We start from the raw sequence: 16,691 nt of genomic DNA, 5'->3' as shown, positions 1-16,691 counted from the left end.
GGCAAGAAGTGACTATTCATCATAGCCACATCCACGTGTCATCAGACTCCCCTGTCCCCCTCCTCTGTGACCACACAGGCAGATTTAGGCATCATGACAAGAGGCACTCACTGCTGGCTCGCCTTTCCTTTCCTTTCTCAGCTCCTCTGTTTTCTCCTCTCCTCTTCGCATTTCCCTTCCCAGAACCAATCCCATTCCCATGCTGTATTCTCCCTCCAGCAGCTATACACAACCTGAACTCTGGGTGCACTCTTTGCTAATCCACCGACAGTCTTATCTCAGCTCCGGAACAATAGCCACAGAGCAAGCAGAGCTCAGAACCACAGCCTGCAGTAAAATGGCTCCACTCCCACAAGGCTTTGGGACCCTCTGCATCCAACAGCATCAGCCAAGCAGCCTGTCACTGCTTCACAATAAGTCCTACTCGCTGCGTGTCAAGAAAAAGATTCCCGCTTCTGTGTGTTTGACTCTAGTCCAAATGGAATTTCCATTACTGCAGTGCAATCGACGGCAGTGAATGACTAATTGCATCTGTACTTGTGTCGCCTTGTCATTATGCTGATCTACTGCTTGTCTTTTTGTTTGTTCACTGCGGAGCTGCGTGAGTTAGCTGTGAGGGCTATTCTGTGATTCATGTAGGTAGACGGGCACCTTTCCAAGCCACTGTCCCTATTTATCTCCTATTAATGAGCTTTCACCTCAGTCCTAACGAGCTGTAATGCGATTGTGCCCCGCATAGGATCAATGCCCTGCAGTGGAAAGGCAGTTACATAGGTAAGGCATTGCCATTCTTACACAACAAGGCAGCATCAAATCATAGAGATGCCCCCGCAACAGTTACATCATCCCCATGCTAAACAACAAAGCCAGTTAATTACTCATTGCTGGATGCCTGTCTTTGTTAATTAGCAATCCTTTCAATGTTTCTCAAATTTATCTTGACCTCGTCTGTCCTAAGGAGTTGACCTCAAGCTGTTTCTTAAAGTGCTCATATTATGCTTTTTGGCTTTTTCCCTTTCCTTTATTGTGTTATATATCTTTTTGTGCATGTTATAGGTTTACAAAGTGAAAAAGCCCATATTATGAAAAAATCACTTTTTCTTTTTCTAGCCAAAACACTAGCATGCTAGCAGTTAGCCCCCTCATTCTCAATGGCAAAACACTGCTACGACACACACAAGATCACCATAATCTACAAAAGAACTACTTAACATGTCCCTGTTCTGCAGGTATTCCATGCAAAGTTGGAAGTTGGAAAAACAGCTAGCTAAGTGATGTGATCCTTACCTAGCTACTGTGCATGTGCGACTCCAAACAAAGATAGGAACAGAAGTGTGATGTCTCACTCTGTAGCTAAAACAGAGAGCTCAACACACAGGGTGAAAAGAGGAGCTGCAGCAATGTGTAGTACAACAAAAATAAGGTGTTTTTTTGTTTTGTTTTGTTTTTTATTAAACCATGTAAACCTATTCTGGTACAACCTCTAAATACAAATGAACCTGAAAATGAGTATAATATGAGCACTTTAAAGGCTGAATTTAACTTGTTTTTAGCCATGCCAGTGCCGTGGGTAAGGGGATGGAAATGTTGGTCTGTCGGTAGGGTTGATTTCCTGGTCGACGTGTGAAATATGAACTATGAGATGGATCACCATCAAATTTGCTCGAGGATATTCAACTTCCTTATAGGATGAATTTAAAAGATTTTGGTGATTCCCCCAAAATCTTTTAAAGCAGGTCAAGGATTTCACATCTACTTAATATATTGGCAACAAGTTTTGTTTGGACAGGTTGAGATTTTAGTTTTTTATTGAAATTTCCCTGAATGTATGTTGAATGTATGTTTGTCCAAAACTTTGGTTTCTTCCCAAATACCTGCACAACTAAGGATATTCCCATTTGCTATTGACAGCATGCCAACATGCTAAACTAAGGTGTTAAACATTATACCTGCTTATACCAGCCTTAATGTAATGTGTATATAAGTTTAGTATGGCTTTCCTCTTGCTGAAAGTCAGAGACACAAGCAACATTTATTACACCAAGAACCAAGAAAGCTATATTGAAGTGTTGCCACATGAAAATGATTTGGAAAGCATCCTTCTAATGTTATAAAGTTTACAGCACATAGAAGCAGTGGTCTGTTAGTACTGCACCACATAAGTCACCTAACAGTTATTTTCATCAGTAGTGAGCTTTCAATTCAGGCGTGTTCATTATCTGCTGCATATGGAGAGCCCATCACTGCTGTGCATATATATTAGTCTTGCCACTCTCTTCTTGTTTCTGTGTCTCCCACTCTCTCTTCCCATCACTCTACCCTACTTCCTGTCGCAGTCTCTTTGTTTATTTCTCCCTCTGTGACAAACTTGCATCACCTGCCTGTCTCTAATTTTCAATTTTTCCCCTCCCTTTTTCTATTCACTCGCTGTCGCTCTTTGTCTCCTTCTTTTTTCATACATCCCCACAGTCTCCTTCCGTCGCTCCCCCTCTCTCCCCCCTCTCTCTCTCTCTCTCTCTCTCTCTCTCTCTCTCTCTCTCTCTCTCTGTCTCTGTTACTTTGTCTGGCTTACTTCCGTCACCTCCCGCCTCCCTCTTGTTTTCTGCTTTGTTTATTTTGTCTCTTTAGGCTTACTCTTGCTCCAGTAAGGGAATGAATCCATATACATGTCAGCGTGTTGTGGAAGACACTCTTCAGCTTCTATTCCCTCCGGCCATCTGGGGGAACAGCACATTTACTCATACACGAGTGCACATACCCACACAGGCATGCCTTCACTCGGATATTACATGCAACTGCCGACTGGCTGCACAATCTTTAACTCTTTTTAATGTTTCTGTTTTTATATCCTGTCCATTAACAAATAAATAAAAATGTTTGGCTTGTTTGAAATATTGTTTAGATAGAGTTCCTAACATTTATTCACAGATGTGACCCAGCTCTGTGGGTCTGCCTACAAGTGCCTTTCACCATGTGTCATTTGTCAGTCAAAATATAGGCTTCCAGCTGAAACAGAAAGGCATTTATACGAAAGAACAAACCCAAAAATATTACTGAGATACCCAAAATACTTTCCTCTCTGGGCCCAAGCATGGATAGATTGTCTGAGCTTTGGCTTCCAGGCTTTCCAAAAGTATATGTATGTATGTAGCAGGGGGGCAGAGGCCTCGGAGTGTACCCACCACAAGCTTGGCACAGTGTGAACAAGGAGGAAGATGGAGACTCCGAGAACAAACGGCATGGCTGCTTTTGTTCCGTCTGCAGGAGGCTGATGGAGACGCAGCAGTACATAGACAGACAAGCACAGACACACACACCGATGGAAAAACCTGTCTTGTTTACAGAAAGACAGCAGCATGACTAAAAATCAAAGCTTATTAAATGCAGAGACTTTACAAATTGTCTCTAAATATCAAATAAAATGTTGAAATTGTGCAGGCTGTAAAACAACTTGTATGACAAAAGCACACGTGCTAATTTATTCCTTTTGTCTTTGCTGCTTTTGTTCCTTGAAACACTATGAGACGTGACATAGAAATCAAAATTAGGGCGAGATGTGAGCACAAAGAAGACAGGGTTGTTTTGTCTTTGCTTATCGTAACTATTCTCCCAGAGGTCTTTGGGGATCGGTCTGCGGCGAGAGCCTCCTCTCTGCTCCACTCAATAAGCGGAATGACACTCAACAGCAAGCTGCCACGGGTCAAGGAGCAAACACCTTCACTTGTCAGCCAGCTCTCCGACTGACACACAATACCTGTGGGTGGCCCCCGATATAGCTTAAATCTCTGACTGCCGCCGTGAGATCGACCCTGTTCGCTTTTCACAGACCTTGGCAATCAAACGGAATGAAATCAAAGCTACAGAAAAGTCTCACTGCTATGAGCCCTGCGGCAGCGGCTTTGTTAGTCATCCCCTAGCCTTTTTAAACGTGTCTTTGTCATGTAACAAGCCTGGCTGGGCCAAGTTTACTAAAAATACATCTTAGCATTAGCATTAATGAGCAGGTCAGCACGAAGGCCTAAGTTTAGTAATTAAAGTGTGTGAATCAGAAAGCGCCTGCTACCTCATTTATCTGTTAAAACACTGAACAGTGCAGAGTATTTTGTTATAATGTATACTCATTTACCCATTTCCCTCATGGATGTTTTGTCATACTCTTCAACTGGAGGCTCTCCGCAGGCTCTCTGAAGTGACAATAGCTGCACAGGTTCAGGTTTTCTTTAAGAGTGACTTAGCTCGGGGAGCAGGCAGAGCAAATCCTTGAAGCCTGGGTATTTTGTGGCCATTGTTTTCCTGGGGTGTAAAGTCAATCAAATGTAATCCTTCACTAGTGCACAAGAGATCCCCTCAATCAAATCCAGATATTCACTGTGCCTCTGCAAGAGCTTCACAACAGCACTTCTCTCTAGCTCAGTAGGAGTGGGCGGGTGGCAGTCAACCAGAGAGGCAGATAAATGTGTTTTCCCTTTACATATTTGAAGCTTTAGCCTTGCAATAAAAGCGCATTTATGCAGTTTTTTTGCTAGTTTTTTTGCAAATGCAATCAATTTTACTGGTTTGCGATAATAGAAAGGGAGGACGAGTGGTCTGGACGATGAGGGCTAGATGGCTTGGTCAGTCCTTTATGTGCAGCAGGATGCAGCTGCCAAGTTGATTGCTGTTAATGTTTTTTGATTTAATCCAGTGCTCTCTGCTTGTCCATGCACTGCCTTTATAATATGCCCAGACGGCTTCTTTTGTAAGTGGAACAGGAGCCCCCCTAGATCTATTGCAAGGAACATGTTCCTCTCTCTCCCAAAGGATTATTCTCTCCAGTTCATGAACTAAAGAAAAGGACGATAACAAAGACTGGATCTGTCACTTGTTTCAAATCTTTTTTAGTGGCACTAAACAGATGGTTGCGGTCAGTGCTGCTGCTGCTACATGACTGTTGAAACCCTGTGGAGTGTGGCACACTTTCTAGGTGTATAATTGTTTCTTAAAATAGTTGTAGCATTAACAATTTGGAGCGCATTCTTTCAAGCTGCAGAAATTGTCTTGAAATATCTCCTGTTTTTCAACTTATAAAATACTGCAAGCATTTTGGGGGGATGAATGTAGGGGTTGTAAAAGCCAAGTAGACAAGGGGCAAAAAGCATTAGAGAGGAAGTTCAGCATCTGGACAGGAACTCTGACATCCGGGGAGGGGGACGTACATTATCAAGGGAGGGTGTGGTGACTGACCTGTGACCCTAAACCGAGGGTAGAGGTCAGGACAGAAGATAGAGTGCAGCTGTGTTGCAACATGCAACCCCACTGTCATGCCAATCACTGTAATTTGCCTAGACAGATGTGTCCCCACCCAGCTTACCAAGCATGCCTTAACAGGAGCTGACAAAGAGAAAGAAAAGAGTAAATGGTGCAAGGAAACAAAGAAGAAAGGACGGGAGGTTGGAAGGAGGAAAGAAATTAAAAAAGACAGTGGGAAGGTCAGCAGGCCTTCTAACTGGACACACCAGGCCTCATTCCTAGGAGCGAGCAGAGAGTCTCAATCCACTGCAGCAGTTTATCGAAGGCAATGTGCCTCCAATTAAAGGGTCCTTCCCACAAGATTCACTCACCACCCCACCATTAATACCCTCCTCTCATCACACTCATGTTACCTCCTCTGGCAGCCTCCCTTTGCTTATTTCACCCTCTTCCAGAGCTATTTGTTCTTCTGCAGGGGAGGTAGGACCTAATCATGCCAGGATCTCGTAATACCAAGTCTTTTAACTGCTAGATCAAAGAGTGTGAGCTTGCCTAATGCAGGATTACGCTGAGATACGGGACCTGGCAGCCTCAACCCACTCCACCCCTCCGCTCCCACCACCACCAGCGTGTAGCTCCATTAGGCTGAACGCATTGCTCATTTTTCCGCAAGAGCTCCCTTGGGCTAAGAGGCAATTATGCAGTAGTATGGCATAATATTTCATTCTCTTCACATTGCATTACTCTATGGAGGTGCTGGCCACTAACAGCTTCATGTGGCCCAGGAGGAAGGGTGCAGGCTGCTAACAACTTCATATGAGTAGAGGGAGGTTGGAGAAGGGAGGCGGAGGAGGAAGAGGCGGAGGTAAAGAGAGGAGAGGAGAGTTCTCAAGGACACAATGCTTCATTAGGAGTTAGGTCTGTGTTACCTCCTTACATGGATAATTAAAAAGGGGTTACATGCATCCTAGTTTAGGTCAGGTGATGTTAAATAGATTTATAGCATAAATGGAAAAACAAAAACATTAATATATTCACACAACGTATGTGCAAAATGTATATGGAGAAGTCCTATTCAGTCAACAGTTTGATATGTTAAAATGGGATTTTCCCAGCCTTTTGAAATATTTGAGATAAGCTTGGCCGCAGTAGGAGATTAAATATCTCCTACTACGACCAGGCATCCTTTGAGGCAGTGTCTGTCTTATTCATGAATATACGGAATGGTATGTATGCAGTAGAAAGTGTGGGCACTTCAAAAATCCCACTACAGACAAGCCAGAGATGTGGAAATGTTCCAGGAAGTGTTTACTGGTGCATGTACTGAGGAGCCTTTCTGCATTGTGTGAAGTGTCCACAGTGTAATGCCATTATGCCCTCATTTGTTTTTGCCCGAACAACTATGATAGATAAAATCCCCACTACGTTGACAGACTAGTAGCTTTTTGGTCCAACAATTTCTTTTCTGGCACTGTGAGTCCTTCCTCGCAGTCCATCTTTGGTTGAGTGGCACACGCTACAAAGAAGCTGCTTTCGACAGATTGTACTTCAAGCTGTTGAGTAGTTTGTCTCTCCTACCTCCATCACAGGTTTGAAAAGTTAAATGAAAATTGTCCATCTTGAGGAATTTGACAGGGCTTCAGTATGCTGATGCTTGTTGGTAGTCAGTCAGTTGGTCTATCTGTCAGCTCACGCAACAATTTAGACCAGAGCATGACGTGTTGGCAACAATTGCACAGATTGCCAGGAGGAAGGGCCTTTTTCTAACAGCACCTTCAGGTCAAACATGTTTAGCTAAGGCTCTAAGAAAGGCAAAGTCACCAGTATATTGTCTGGTTTTCCTAACACTTTAGGAATTTGGGTTGTAATGAACATTGTAGCCATTAGGGACTGCTAGCAGTTTTTTATTGTTTGGGAGAAAAAAAACATTGATTTTAATAAATATCATCAAGCCTAATGATACTCAGTGTTCACTTTTAATGTTTCGCAATGTATCATAGTTCACCAGCCAGAATATTAACACTGAGTTAAGAGGAAATCTGGGGATTTAGACAAAATAAGGGAGTGTATCTTGATTTTAAGAAAATAATAATATTACTACCATGACAGCTATTGGTTGAAGAGACAAATTTTTTTTGGGGGGGGGGGGAGACATAGAGGGAATGAGGTGAGAAAGGAAATTGATGCTTTCTCTTCACCTCTGTTCTGACAGAGCAGGCATGTGCAGCCCGCGGCAAGGCTGTTCATAACTGTTGTGTGATTTTGCTGTACTCAGAGAGGTTACACTGTGTGCTTTTGCAGGTGCTCAGCCCCCCAGGCCCCCTTCTTCACCCCTCATTTCAACACTCTCTTCTGCTTCCCCATTCTGTCATCAGTTCAGCAACAGCAAACGGTCACCATCATTCACTACATGTAGGAAGCCCCTTATATACCACTCGCGCATCCTATCAACATGCAGATTTCTTTTTGTCCTGACCATTGCCGGTAAGGGATTTACACTTGAGATATAAATTGAGGATGAGATGACCAGCACCCATGCATGTTACTGAGAGGCCTGTGAACCTGTGCACTCAGTACCTGCATCTGTAGCCATCTTTTGATATGATAAGTCTTGCAATGCCTTGCTAACTTTTGTTAGTATGCGTTTAGGCTACAGTTTGACTGTGATACATCCAGCTTCCTTATAAGAAGCAAACATGAGGTCCCAAGTCACGTTCACTTTTTTGTTGAGGCAACTTTTGGCCGTCAGTGGACCGTTGGTTTCCTCAGCATAAGAACTTACCAACGTACTGTAATTTAGCGATTTAAGTTTTTTAACCTTGTGTCTCCTTTTTGCCCATTGTCAGATTACTCCACCATGCCCAGGAATTGTTCATTACCAGCCATAACAACTGACAGGGTTGCTGGGTTTTCAGCTGCTTCCTCATTTTAAGATAGAGCAAAGTAAATAAACTCTTTAACCTGATAGGCAATGCTATTAGTGCACTTTAGCCTTTTAAACTGTCATTGGCTGTGAATTCAGGCATATAACAGCAAGAATGCTATTTTGTCTCCCAGTCAAATCAGTTGAAATATCACCACACATTCATCATATGCTATACAAGAAATGTGCAAGTCAGGCTTTACAAAAATGTGTTGCTTTAGTGTTTTGTAAGTGCATCTACTGTCATAAATCCTCATTTCTCATATGCTGACGGAGTTTTGCCCCGCAGAGGCGTTTTCAACTATAAAGTTTTATTACAGAAACCCAGCATTAACGACCAGTCTTTCTCCTTGTTTGTAGAAATACGATCTGGTGGGCGAGGACCTAAGGAAGGACCGGGGAGACAGCTGCCCCTGTACGACACGCCGTATGAGCCAGCCGAGAACGGCGGAGACTCTGACCCTGAGCGCTCGCGCTGCCCCAGAGAGAGCCGCCTGCCCCAGGATGATGAGCGACCCCCTGAGGAGTATGACCAGCCCTGGGAGTGGAAGAAAGAGAGGATTTCCAAAGCCTTTGCAGGTACGATGCACAAATAACCACCAACATTTTATATGACACAAGGAGAAGTAGCTACAAAAAAAACTAATCGGTATCATTCTACTGCATAGAATAAACAGATTTTTGTGGAGAAAATACACGACCTCCAAACTTTGCTGTTTCTTGCAGAATCATTTTAGGAGTACATTTGTTCTTGAAATAGGCAGAAAAACAAGATCAGTTCATCCTAATCCAACAACATTTTAACTTAAAGAAAATTGCTTGCAAAGTCCTTCAGCTCTTTCTGTTACATACCGTTAGTTCTGATGTCAAAAGCTCAGACAGTGAATCTCATTATGTAAACTTATCCAATTTAGTGATGACTGCATTTCTTTAAGGGTTGTCTAATTTATGTAAATTTCAAGCTTTTAACACAATGAACTCTAAAACTGTTTCTCTTCTGCTTTACTAACCCAGATGTCTGCTTTTCAAGCTCTAACAAATCAGATTTTGGCTTCTGTCAGGTTGTGAGGGTTCTGCTGCTGCTGCTTTAAACTCTCTGCTAACGCTTCTTTCTTTCCTCCTCTGTTAAAGCACCCACTAAGTTGACTTGCAGGTGTCCAGTCTACTGTTTGCTGTTTTGATCCCACTGCTGCCTGTTTAAGCTAAGATGATACCTATGCTGCTCAGGGGGGCATGATTGGTTGTGCAGGTGCATGTAGGTGCAGGTAGTCGCTGTGGTTTGAGAGCTTCAGCACGGCTAACACAGCCATAACATCAAACAGGGCTGTTCCTGGAAAGAATACGGCTTTGGGATATAAAAAGTGCACCCCAAATTTATGCCAAGCCTTTTAACTGATATAATAAAGGAAATCAGCAACCCATTACTCTACTTTTCATCGCCCCTTTTCTCTTTTATATTTTTCTTTTTTATCCTTGAACAGCTCTGCTTTGTTATGACTGCATTAGCTACGAGGGTTCTGTAAGTGGCACTGGATCAGGTCCCCACGGCGGAAAGGACTGCACCTCTAAATCCCTCACAGGTACCATTGGAGATGGGGCTGGGGAGTGTCTCTTTTCTGTCTGTATATTCATCTTAGACTTTGATGCCTGAACCTTTTTAGGTTGCACTGAATATTGCTGTTTGAGATTCATTTCTTACTTAAATCCTCAGCACACAGGTTAAAATGTTCTTAAGAATTGGTGTCATAAGCGTGTTTTGCAGGTTATAAGCAAGCGCAAGGTTGGGTTACACTTCCAAAATTGTCATGTGAGCCCTAAAAATCAAATCTAGCAGTATGTTGAGAAAAGGTCACCCACTTTAAATGCAAATCATCTTGATTAGAATGACATCATCAGGATGTGTGATTGCCTAGTGCTTGAAGTGGACTAAAGAAAATCAGCCTTTCATTACACACATGAGTGTATCAAGTGCAGGTGATGGGGGCATGGGACTGAGGTGAGTAAATCTATGTTGACTCCTCCACCTCTAAGGGTGCTGTAACACTGCCGTTTAAAAAAACACTAAAATACTGTATTTACTTCTGTGGGGATGTTCTGCACACAAACCTGACTCATGCCTAAGTCGGTGCTAGGTATTCCACACGATAAGGTAAATGAACCTTTTCTTCTTTAGCTGAATGAAAGATGCTATTATTAATATGCAGGCTCATTGTGGAATACAGTTGGGAAAATAATTTGCCAAGTTTGTGATTAGTTTTCTACACTTGGAAGAATGATTGAGCTTTGTAGAAGTGTAAATTTAATCTCACAGAGCAACACGCAATATAAAAATAATGGGCATTTTCTTCATTATAATTTAATCATATTCCACTCTCTTTTTCATACTTTTTTATTTCCATGTATTCCTCTATTGTATTTCTCTTTTAATTTCCCTTCTGTTTGCTTTGGGAACAGTGAATTGCATTTATGGCATTTCAATAAAGCAAAATTGATTAGAAGTAGAGGATGCAAGAGAGATTAATCCCCAATGGTGTTTTGCTGTTGATGGGTAGTTAAAGATGGACTCACTCTGGACTCGGTGAGAGATGATTTGGGACATTTATTTTGAGGCGGTTTGAGGATTTTAATGATTTCTACAGCTGTTCTTTTTCTGTGACAGAATGATTGACAATGAAGTGATATTCACAAAATTAGAAGAAGACAATAAAGCCAAACATAATAAAAGACAGCTTATAGGTCAGGTGAGCCATAGTGACCGCAGCAGCAGGAGTAGTGGAGTGGAGAGAGATACAGATATGGTGCTGAACTGGATTTCAATGTAGTATGTAATATGTTTAAGTGTGTGTAAAGTCTTTTATGTGGTATTACATGGTAGGAAGCTCATTAATCTCATTTGAGGAAGAAGAAAAAGAGGCTTGAGAGAGTATTTAGTGCATACCTGCAGGTGATGAGCTTGCACGCTGTACTATTCTACTGTAGCTCCATACTTAAAGATAGTATCACTACTCATCTTTGCCTTGTTTTGAAGCCTTTAAAACTCAGTAATATAATCAATCACATGTTCAGATGGACACAGTTCTGGCAGAGCAGGCTCAAACTATGTAAATGCATATCATAGGTCTGTCTATTCCTTCATCATCTGTCTGTGTTTACTGTATGTCGCTTCGTTTCCTGTCTACTTCTGTGTATTCTAGGCACTGAGGTCTTCATAAGAGTCACACCGTTTTGCCTCTGCCTGTGATTAGTTAAATAAGGGATGCTGCATTATTAATCACTTTCCTCCTCTCCCTCATTATTTTTCTGTCAAGCAGCACCCAGAAGAGTTTGTGTAGGGCGCTATTTACTAACACATTCTTCTTTCAACTCCCCCCTTTACAGACAGAGTCCCTCTTTTGAAGAGGATTAATTTAATTTTCATTGGATGTCAAAGTCTTAGCTGGGAATTGGAGAGACAAGTCTTTAAGTTGTCTTTCAAAGATGAAAGCTGCAGTCTAAAAAGTCCTTTGATTTATTGCATGTCTTCATTCTGAATTGTGTTTTGTTCAGGCAGAAGTAATTCCCCACTATTTTGAAAAGTGAAGAATGATGAGAAAGACGGCTTTGGGACAAGCCTTGTCAACACAGGCTTGTTTCTCTTGCAGGTGTCAGTGTAGACATCAAGGGGCTTAGAGAAAGTTTCCCACCTTTCAAGGCTTGAGCGTTTGTGCCTGCACACAAGGCTCTGATCTTTGCAACCAGCTTACCTCCAATGTCAAATTATACACCGCTTCAGTATTTAAGTTAACTTCTGAGCCAGTGCTTTAGGACTGTGACAATGCCACTTTACTAGTCATCTCTGTCTCATCCATCCTGGCACTACTGTCTTAGATTTTGCCAGGTTACCCTTGTATATGTATATGGACCATTGGGTGCAATCGGGCAAGTGGAACAGCTGTTTCACAAACCTCATGTTGATTCATTTTTAATTGAATTGATTGAATGCCATACAAACTTTAAATCTTTGGTATCACATTTCTCACGGTGGTAGTACTGAATTGTCTTATCCATACTCAAGGCAGGGTTACTTGGGGTTTATGAAACTTTAGACTGGAGTTATGAGGTCATGGGCTTTACTGTAAGTTAGAGCTTGAGACATCTGGTCTGGTTGCTTAAGTAGTTGTGTAATCCAGGTTGGATTGGAATTCATGGTTGATTAAGAGTTTTATGCTTTACTTTCTTTAGTCGAACCTGTAACTAGATATTTTTGCACTAAAACAATGGCCGTGTGGGTTTGGTGGTAACCGCATTATCAGAGGTGCATTTCCTGAACTTTTTGTTCCCCATCTTATTGCTATTCATAAAATTAATCACTAACTGGGACAAAGCTATTTTTATATTGTTTTGTTGTACACCGCAGTACTCTAAGTAGTCATTATATTAGTACAGTATTTGGAAAAAAGCTTGATGTGAGGGTCATTTTTAAGCTACACACCAAGGGCGCAAATTGAAAACAAATCAACACAATGTACGAATATGTAACAACAGAATAAATAAAAAAAAAAAAAAAAAAAAATGTTCATATTATTTCAACCTGGCTTTAATTTTCATACTCAGATGATCAAAAAAGACGTAGACATATGACATAAACCATCTATTTATGATGGATATTAACACAGTATTGTCTGACTGCCCTTCTGAGCTACATTGTGGTGATGCTGGCATGTCCCCAGATGTCAGCAATTATGTTTATAACAATGTTTTCAGGTCACTATTTCAGGCCTGATTCAAGCAAGAAAGCAGTTTTCCTCAGTTTGGTTTCTATAGTTGCTAAAGCACTTTATGGCAGTGCAATATCAATGACTAATGATACTGCTTACCGTTTGGATTTCAGGGGCACTTTTCTGCGTTAATCAAAACCTTCACAGTTTATATTCCAACAATTATGTGGGAAATGAAAGTGTCTGCAAACAAAGTATTAACAGATAATGAAAAAAGATGCACAGCCTTACTAAGCCATGGAGTGTTTGCACATAAGAGGGTGGGGAGGGATTAAATAAGTACCAAGTGCTGCCTATGCCCTGCACCATGGTTTAACATGGTAATACTATCTGCATAAAAGACTATTTGTCTTCATTAATGATAGGGCAGGGAGAGTTAATGCTCCCTGCTACAGCCCTTTTTCCTCGGCTGTCCCTATCGCTGTCTGCATGCTCACTCACTCGCCTCTTCACAACACTTGGTCTGGTGTTATTATTCACTGTTGGGCTATCTCCTGACAGGTATGCAATGGAATGTAAATTCCCTGCCTTGTTAGAGTGTTGGGGGGCTGTGTACTTGCGGTTTGGTTAATCACTCATCCTCGCTCCCCCCCCCCCCCCTCACCCACACTCTCTATACTGAACCCACACTCACCAGAGCCTCTTTCCTACCTCCCTCCTGGCTGCTGAGTAGGTGATGGATGAGCCTTGAGGTGAAGAGTGAGGAAGATGCATTAGAATTTGACCATATAAAGAAGCCTGCATGTGAGGGCAAGAGAAAGTGTGCTTGCGTGGCCGTCATATGGCGCGCTCACTCACACCCAGACATGGACACGTCGTCATCGGAAATCTGAGCCTCGTCACAGCAAGAGTGGGATCAAGAGCCATTGTCACTTAATCTCCTTGCCCTCTGTTACCTGCTACTAACTCCTTTCACTTGGCTCCCGGCCAGCGGGGTACCATGCATTTAACACGGGAGATAAGAGAAAGCTATGTCGCTTGCTCCCTCAGGTCTTGGGGAGCTTTATGGTTTTTTAATGAATCTTCATGGGCTTAACGACCCAGAAACCTGAGGCTTAAGTCTAATGTCCTAAAATAAATAATTGATTCAGTTACAGTCCTGCGCTGGTTATTTGCACCTGGGTTAAAGCCAGCTGTTTTGTGGGTGCCATGGCTCGGTTTCTCTCTGCTTGGCTGATCAGGTTTCCCCCACGCTGTCCGTCACTCCTCAGCCTCTGCAGCAACACCCTGCTGATAACCTTACTGACAGCCCTCTTCCATGAGCCTCAAATGCGTCCTTCCCTCTTTTCACTGAGCGCTGCCACAGGTCTTATCTTCACTCACACACATTGGCCACACACAACAACACTGTAAACCCAGCGCTCCTCCAGCAAGCCTCCCTGGAAGCTCCTGCTGGCCGGCCGTCACTAACGCATCTCTTCCTTCTCTCTCCTGATAGAAGAGCAAGGAAAAGGCCTCGCCACTTTCATTTTTAATGCAAACACGCAGTCTTTCAAAACAGATCTGTGCTTTGAAAGAGAGCCGGACCGTATAATGTGACGGATACAGTATGCAGTGAATTACGAGGTGGCATTTTAGTTCCCCCGGAGCATTACACAGTTGTTATCTGTAATGATTTGGGTGCCGATGGAACAAACACGTCTTCAGAAGAGGCTGGTTTTGTTTTCCAAGCTCTTGTGCTCATAATGTGCAGCATAAACATTGCAATCTTCCAGCTTGTTTTGAATATGCATGCAATTAGCCAACCAAATTAAGCAGAACTAAATTAAATGGCATTGGTGGAAACAAGCATAGCCGGTGATTTGATGAAGTGCCATGGGCTAATGAAAAGCCTGGGTAAACAAATACCTGCTCCTGGAAGAACAAAGGGAAGGTAAACAGATAAAAGGAACCTTTGTCCATTGTTCAAGTATGCTCTGGTTATTTTTGATGAACTGTAGTCAACATACAGGTTGTGAAAGAAATAATCAGCTGCAGCGTTTACAGCACTTAAGTTTACAGACTGGTGCTCAACCTGGCGGTGTTCAGTCCACGTGACATCCATCACACATTTCCAAAGCAAGCAGGATATGCGATGGACGACCCCCACTGTTTTGAAATGTCCCAATTAAAAGTCCCAACATGGCCACTATGTGCAGTTAACTTGATTGGCGTGTCCTTTGTCGATTTTGAATCAATAAAAGCTTGTATTCCTATGTCAACAGTAGGTGTTGTGTATGTATATGGATTAAGGATTATGCAAATGAGAGATGACATATTGATCCAAATGCAGTCAGATGAGATGACAAAGATTTAGTAATCTTTGGATGTATTTACATATTCCCTCAGAATTAGTCCTCATACATTTGGCTCTATGTGGTGTGTCTTTTCATTCAAGAAAATGAAAAACAAACACTGCTGTCAATGATTACAATAATTAAAGCCTAATTGTATTTAATATTTGGACAGCGACCTTCTGTGTTCTGCTACACAGGCTTAGCTTGAAGTGCTTTACAATGAACAAACTTACCAACTTAATAATAACCAAAGGAAAGCCACATTACTTAGACATCATATTGAATGTAACTTACATGTTCAACCTGATATTCACCTCCAGTTTCTAACACTTATCCTGTTCACACATGTACCATCCACAGAGTTGATAATCAATTGAAATCTACATCAGCCTATATAGCTGTAAACAGGTTTATTTGGTGAGCCTTTAGGGTTGATGTGTAAATCAGCTCTTGTGTGCTGCTGTTGTTATCTTACGCCAGCAACACACTGGCCGTGGAGGCGCCATGAAATGCCGCGAAGCGAAGCAGCTTTTTGTGGACTGTGTCCCTGGCATTAGTCCTCAGGTGTAAAGATTCACTCATCCATGTATGGTAATGGCAAATAGAGTCAATGATTATTCAAGGCCTTGGGGCTAGCAGTAAATTTAAATATGTTACAACGTGAGGGAGATTCCAGTCACCGAGAGTATAAAGAACACCTGGCTCTTGAATCAGCCTGCCTTAATTTTAACAGTTCTAAATGCTATTATTCAGCTGTGCATCCAAGCAAATCTGAGCCACACTCGCCCAAATCATCTCACAGTGAGGCTGCAGTGTGTAGGCAGCCTTCTGCTCCCCAAACAATTACACACTAATCTGCAATGTGAAATGAGTATTAGGCTTTTAATCTCATAGGAAGAGAGTCCCCTACTTCACCCCAAAGTAGTGGAACTTATATTATCTTCCAGAGTTTCTGACCTTCTGTCTCCATTCCCCACCCTCCAGCCCCACCAGTCCACCACCCCACATCTCGGCAAGCAGCTCCTCCTTCCAGCCACCTTTCTCTAGATTAGCCCCCTGACACCGCGGGCCCAGCTATTTAATTGCTTGTCGGATTGAATATTCTCCAGTTTCCCCCTTCATCTGGCCTGCAGATATTGCTTCTCATTAGCATGTCCTGTACCACCACCACTACAATTCCTTGCAGGGTGGAAGGCAAACAAATCCATAAGATTATGCTCATCCTCCCACTGAAAACAAGGCTGTATACCGGCCAATACAACACAGTGACGCGCTAATGATTTTGAAGACAGCTGCATTCTTTTCCTCTTAGCTGAAATAGCACTAAGTCAACTCTCTTTAAAGAGGTGTTACTCTGAATCAGAATGTGCCTCTAATTCTCTCTGACGAAATAATTGCCGTCATTCAAGTAAAACTTAGTGGTAAATACTGACTTACTAGCAATCTTGAGCCTTTAATTAAAAGTTATTAACATGTTCTACTGTGGGTAATTATTGTAGAGCAAAT

General features: G+C 42.3%; 1 protein-coding gene across 3 annotated transcripts in view; it reads left to right on the top strand.

Moving 5' to 3' along the window:
* Positions 1-16,691, top strand: part of shf (Src homology 2 domain containing F) — a 104,127-nt gene that overhangs the window by 66,354 nt on the left and 21,082 nt on the right. For 2 of the 3 annotated variants that reach the window (XM_028583215.1, XM_028583199.1), the window contains exon 3: positions 8,513-8,731. In XM_028583215.1, coding sequence (XP_028439016.1) covers positions 8,513-8,731 — 219 coding nt within the window. Of the gene's footprint in view, positions 1-8,512; positions 8,732-9,633; positions 9,733-16,691 lie in introns of all 3 variants that reach the window. The other variant, XM_028583208.1, reaches the window with a different exon arrangement.

Source organism: Perca flavescens, chromosome 1, assembly GCF_004354835.1.
Source record: "Perca flavescens isolate YP-PL-M2 chromosome 1, PFLA_1.0, whole genome shotgun sequence".
Classification (NCBI taxonomy): Eukaryota; Metazoa; Chordata; class Actinopteri; order Perciformes; family Percidae; genus Perca; species Perca flavescens.
This window is presented reverse-complemented; position numbering and strand designations above follow the sequence as displayed.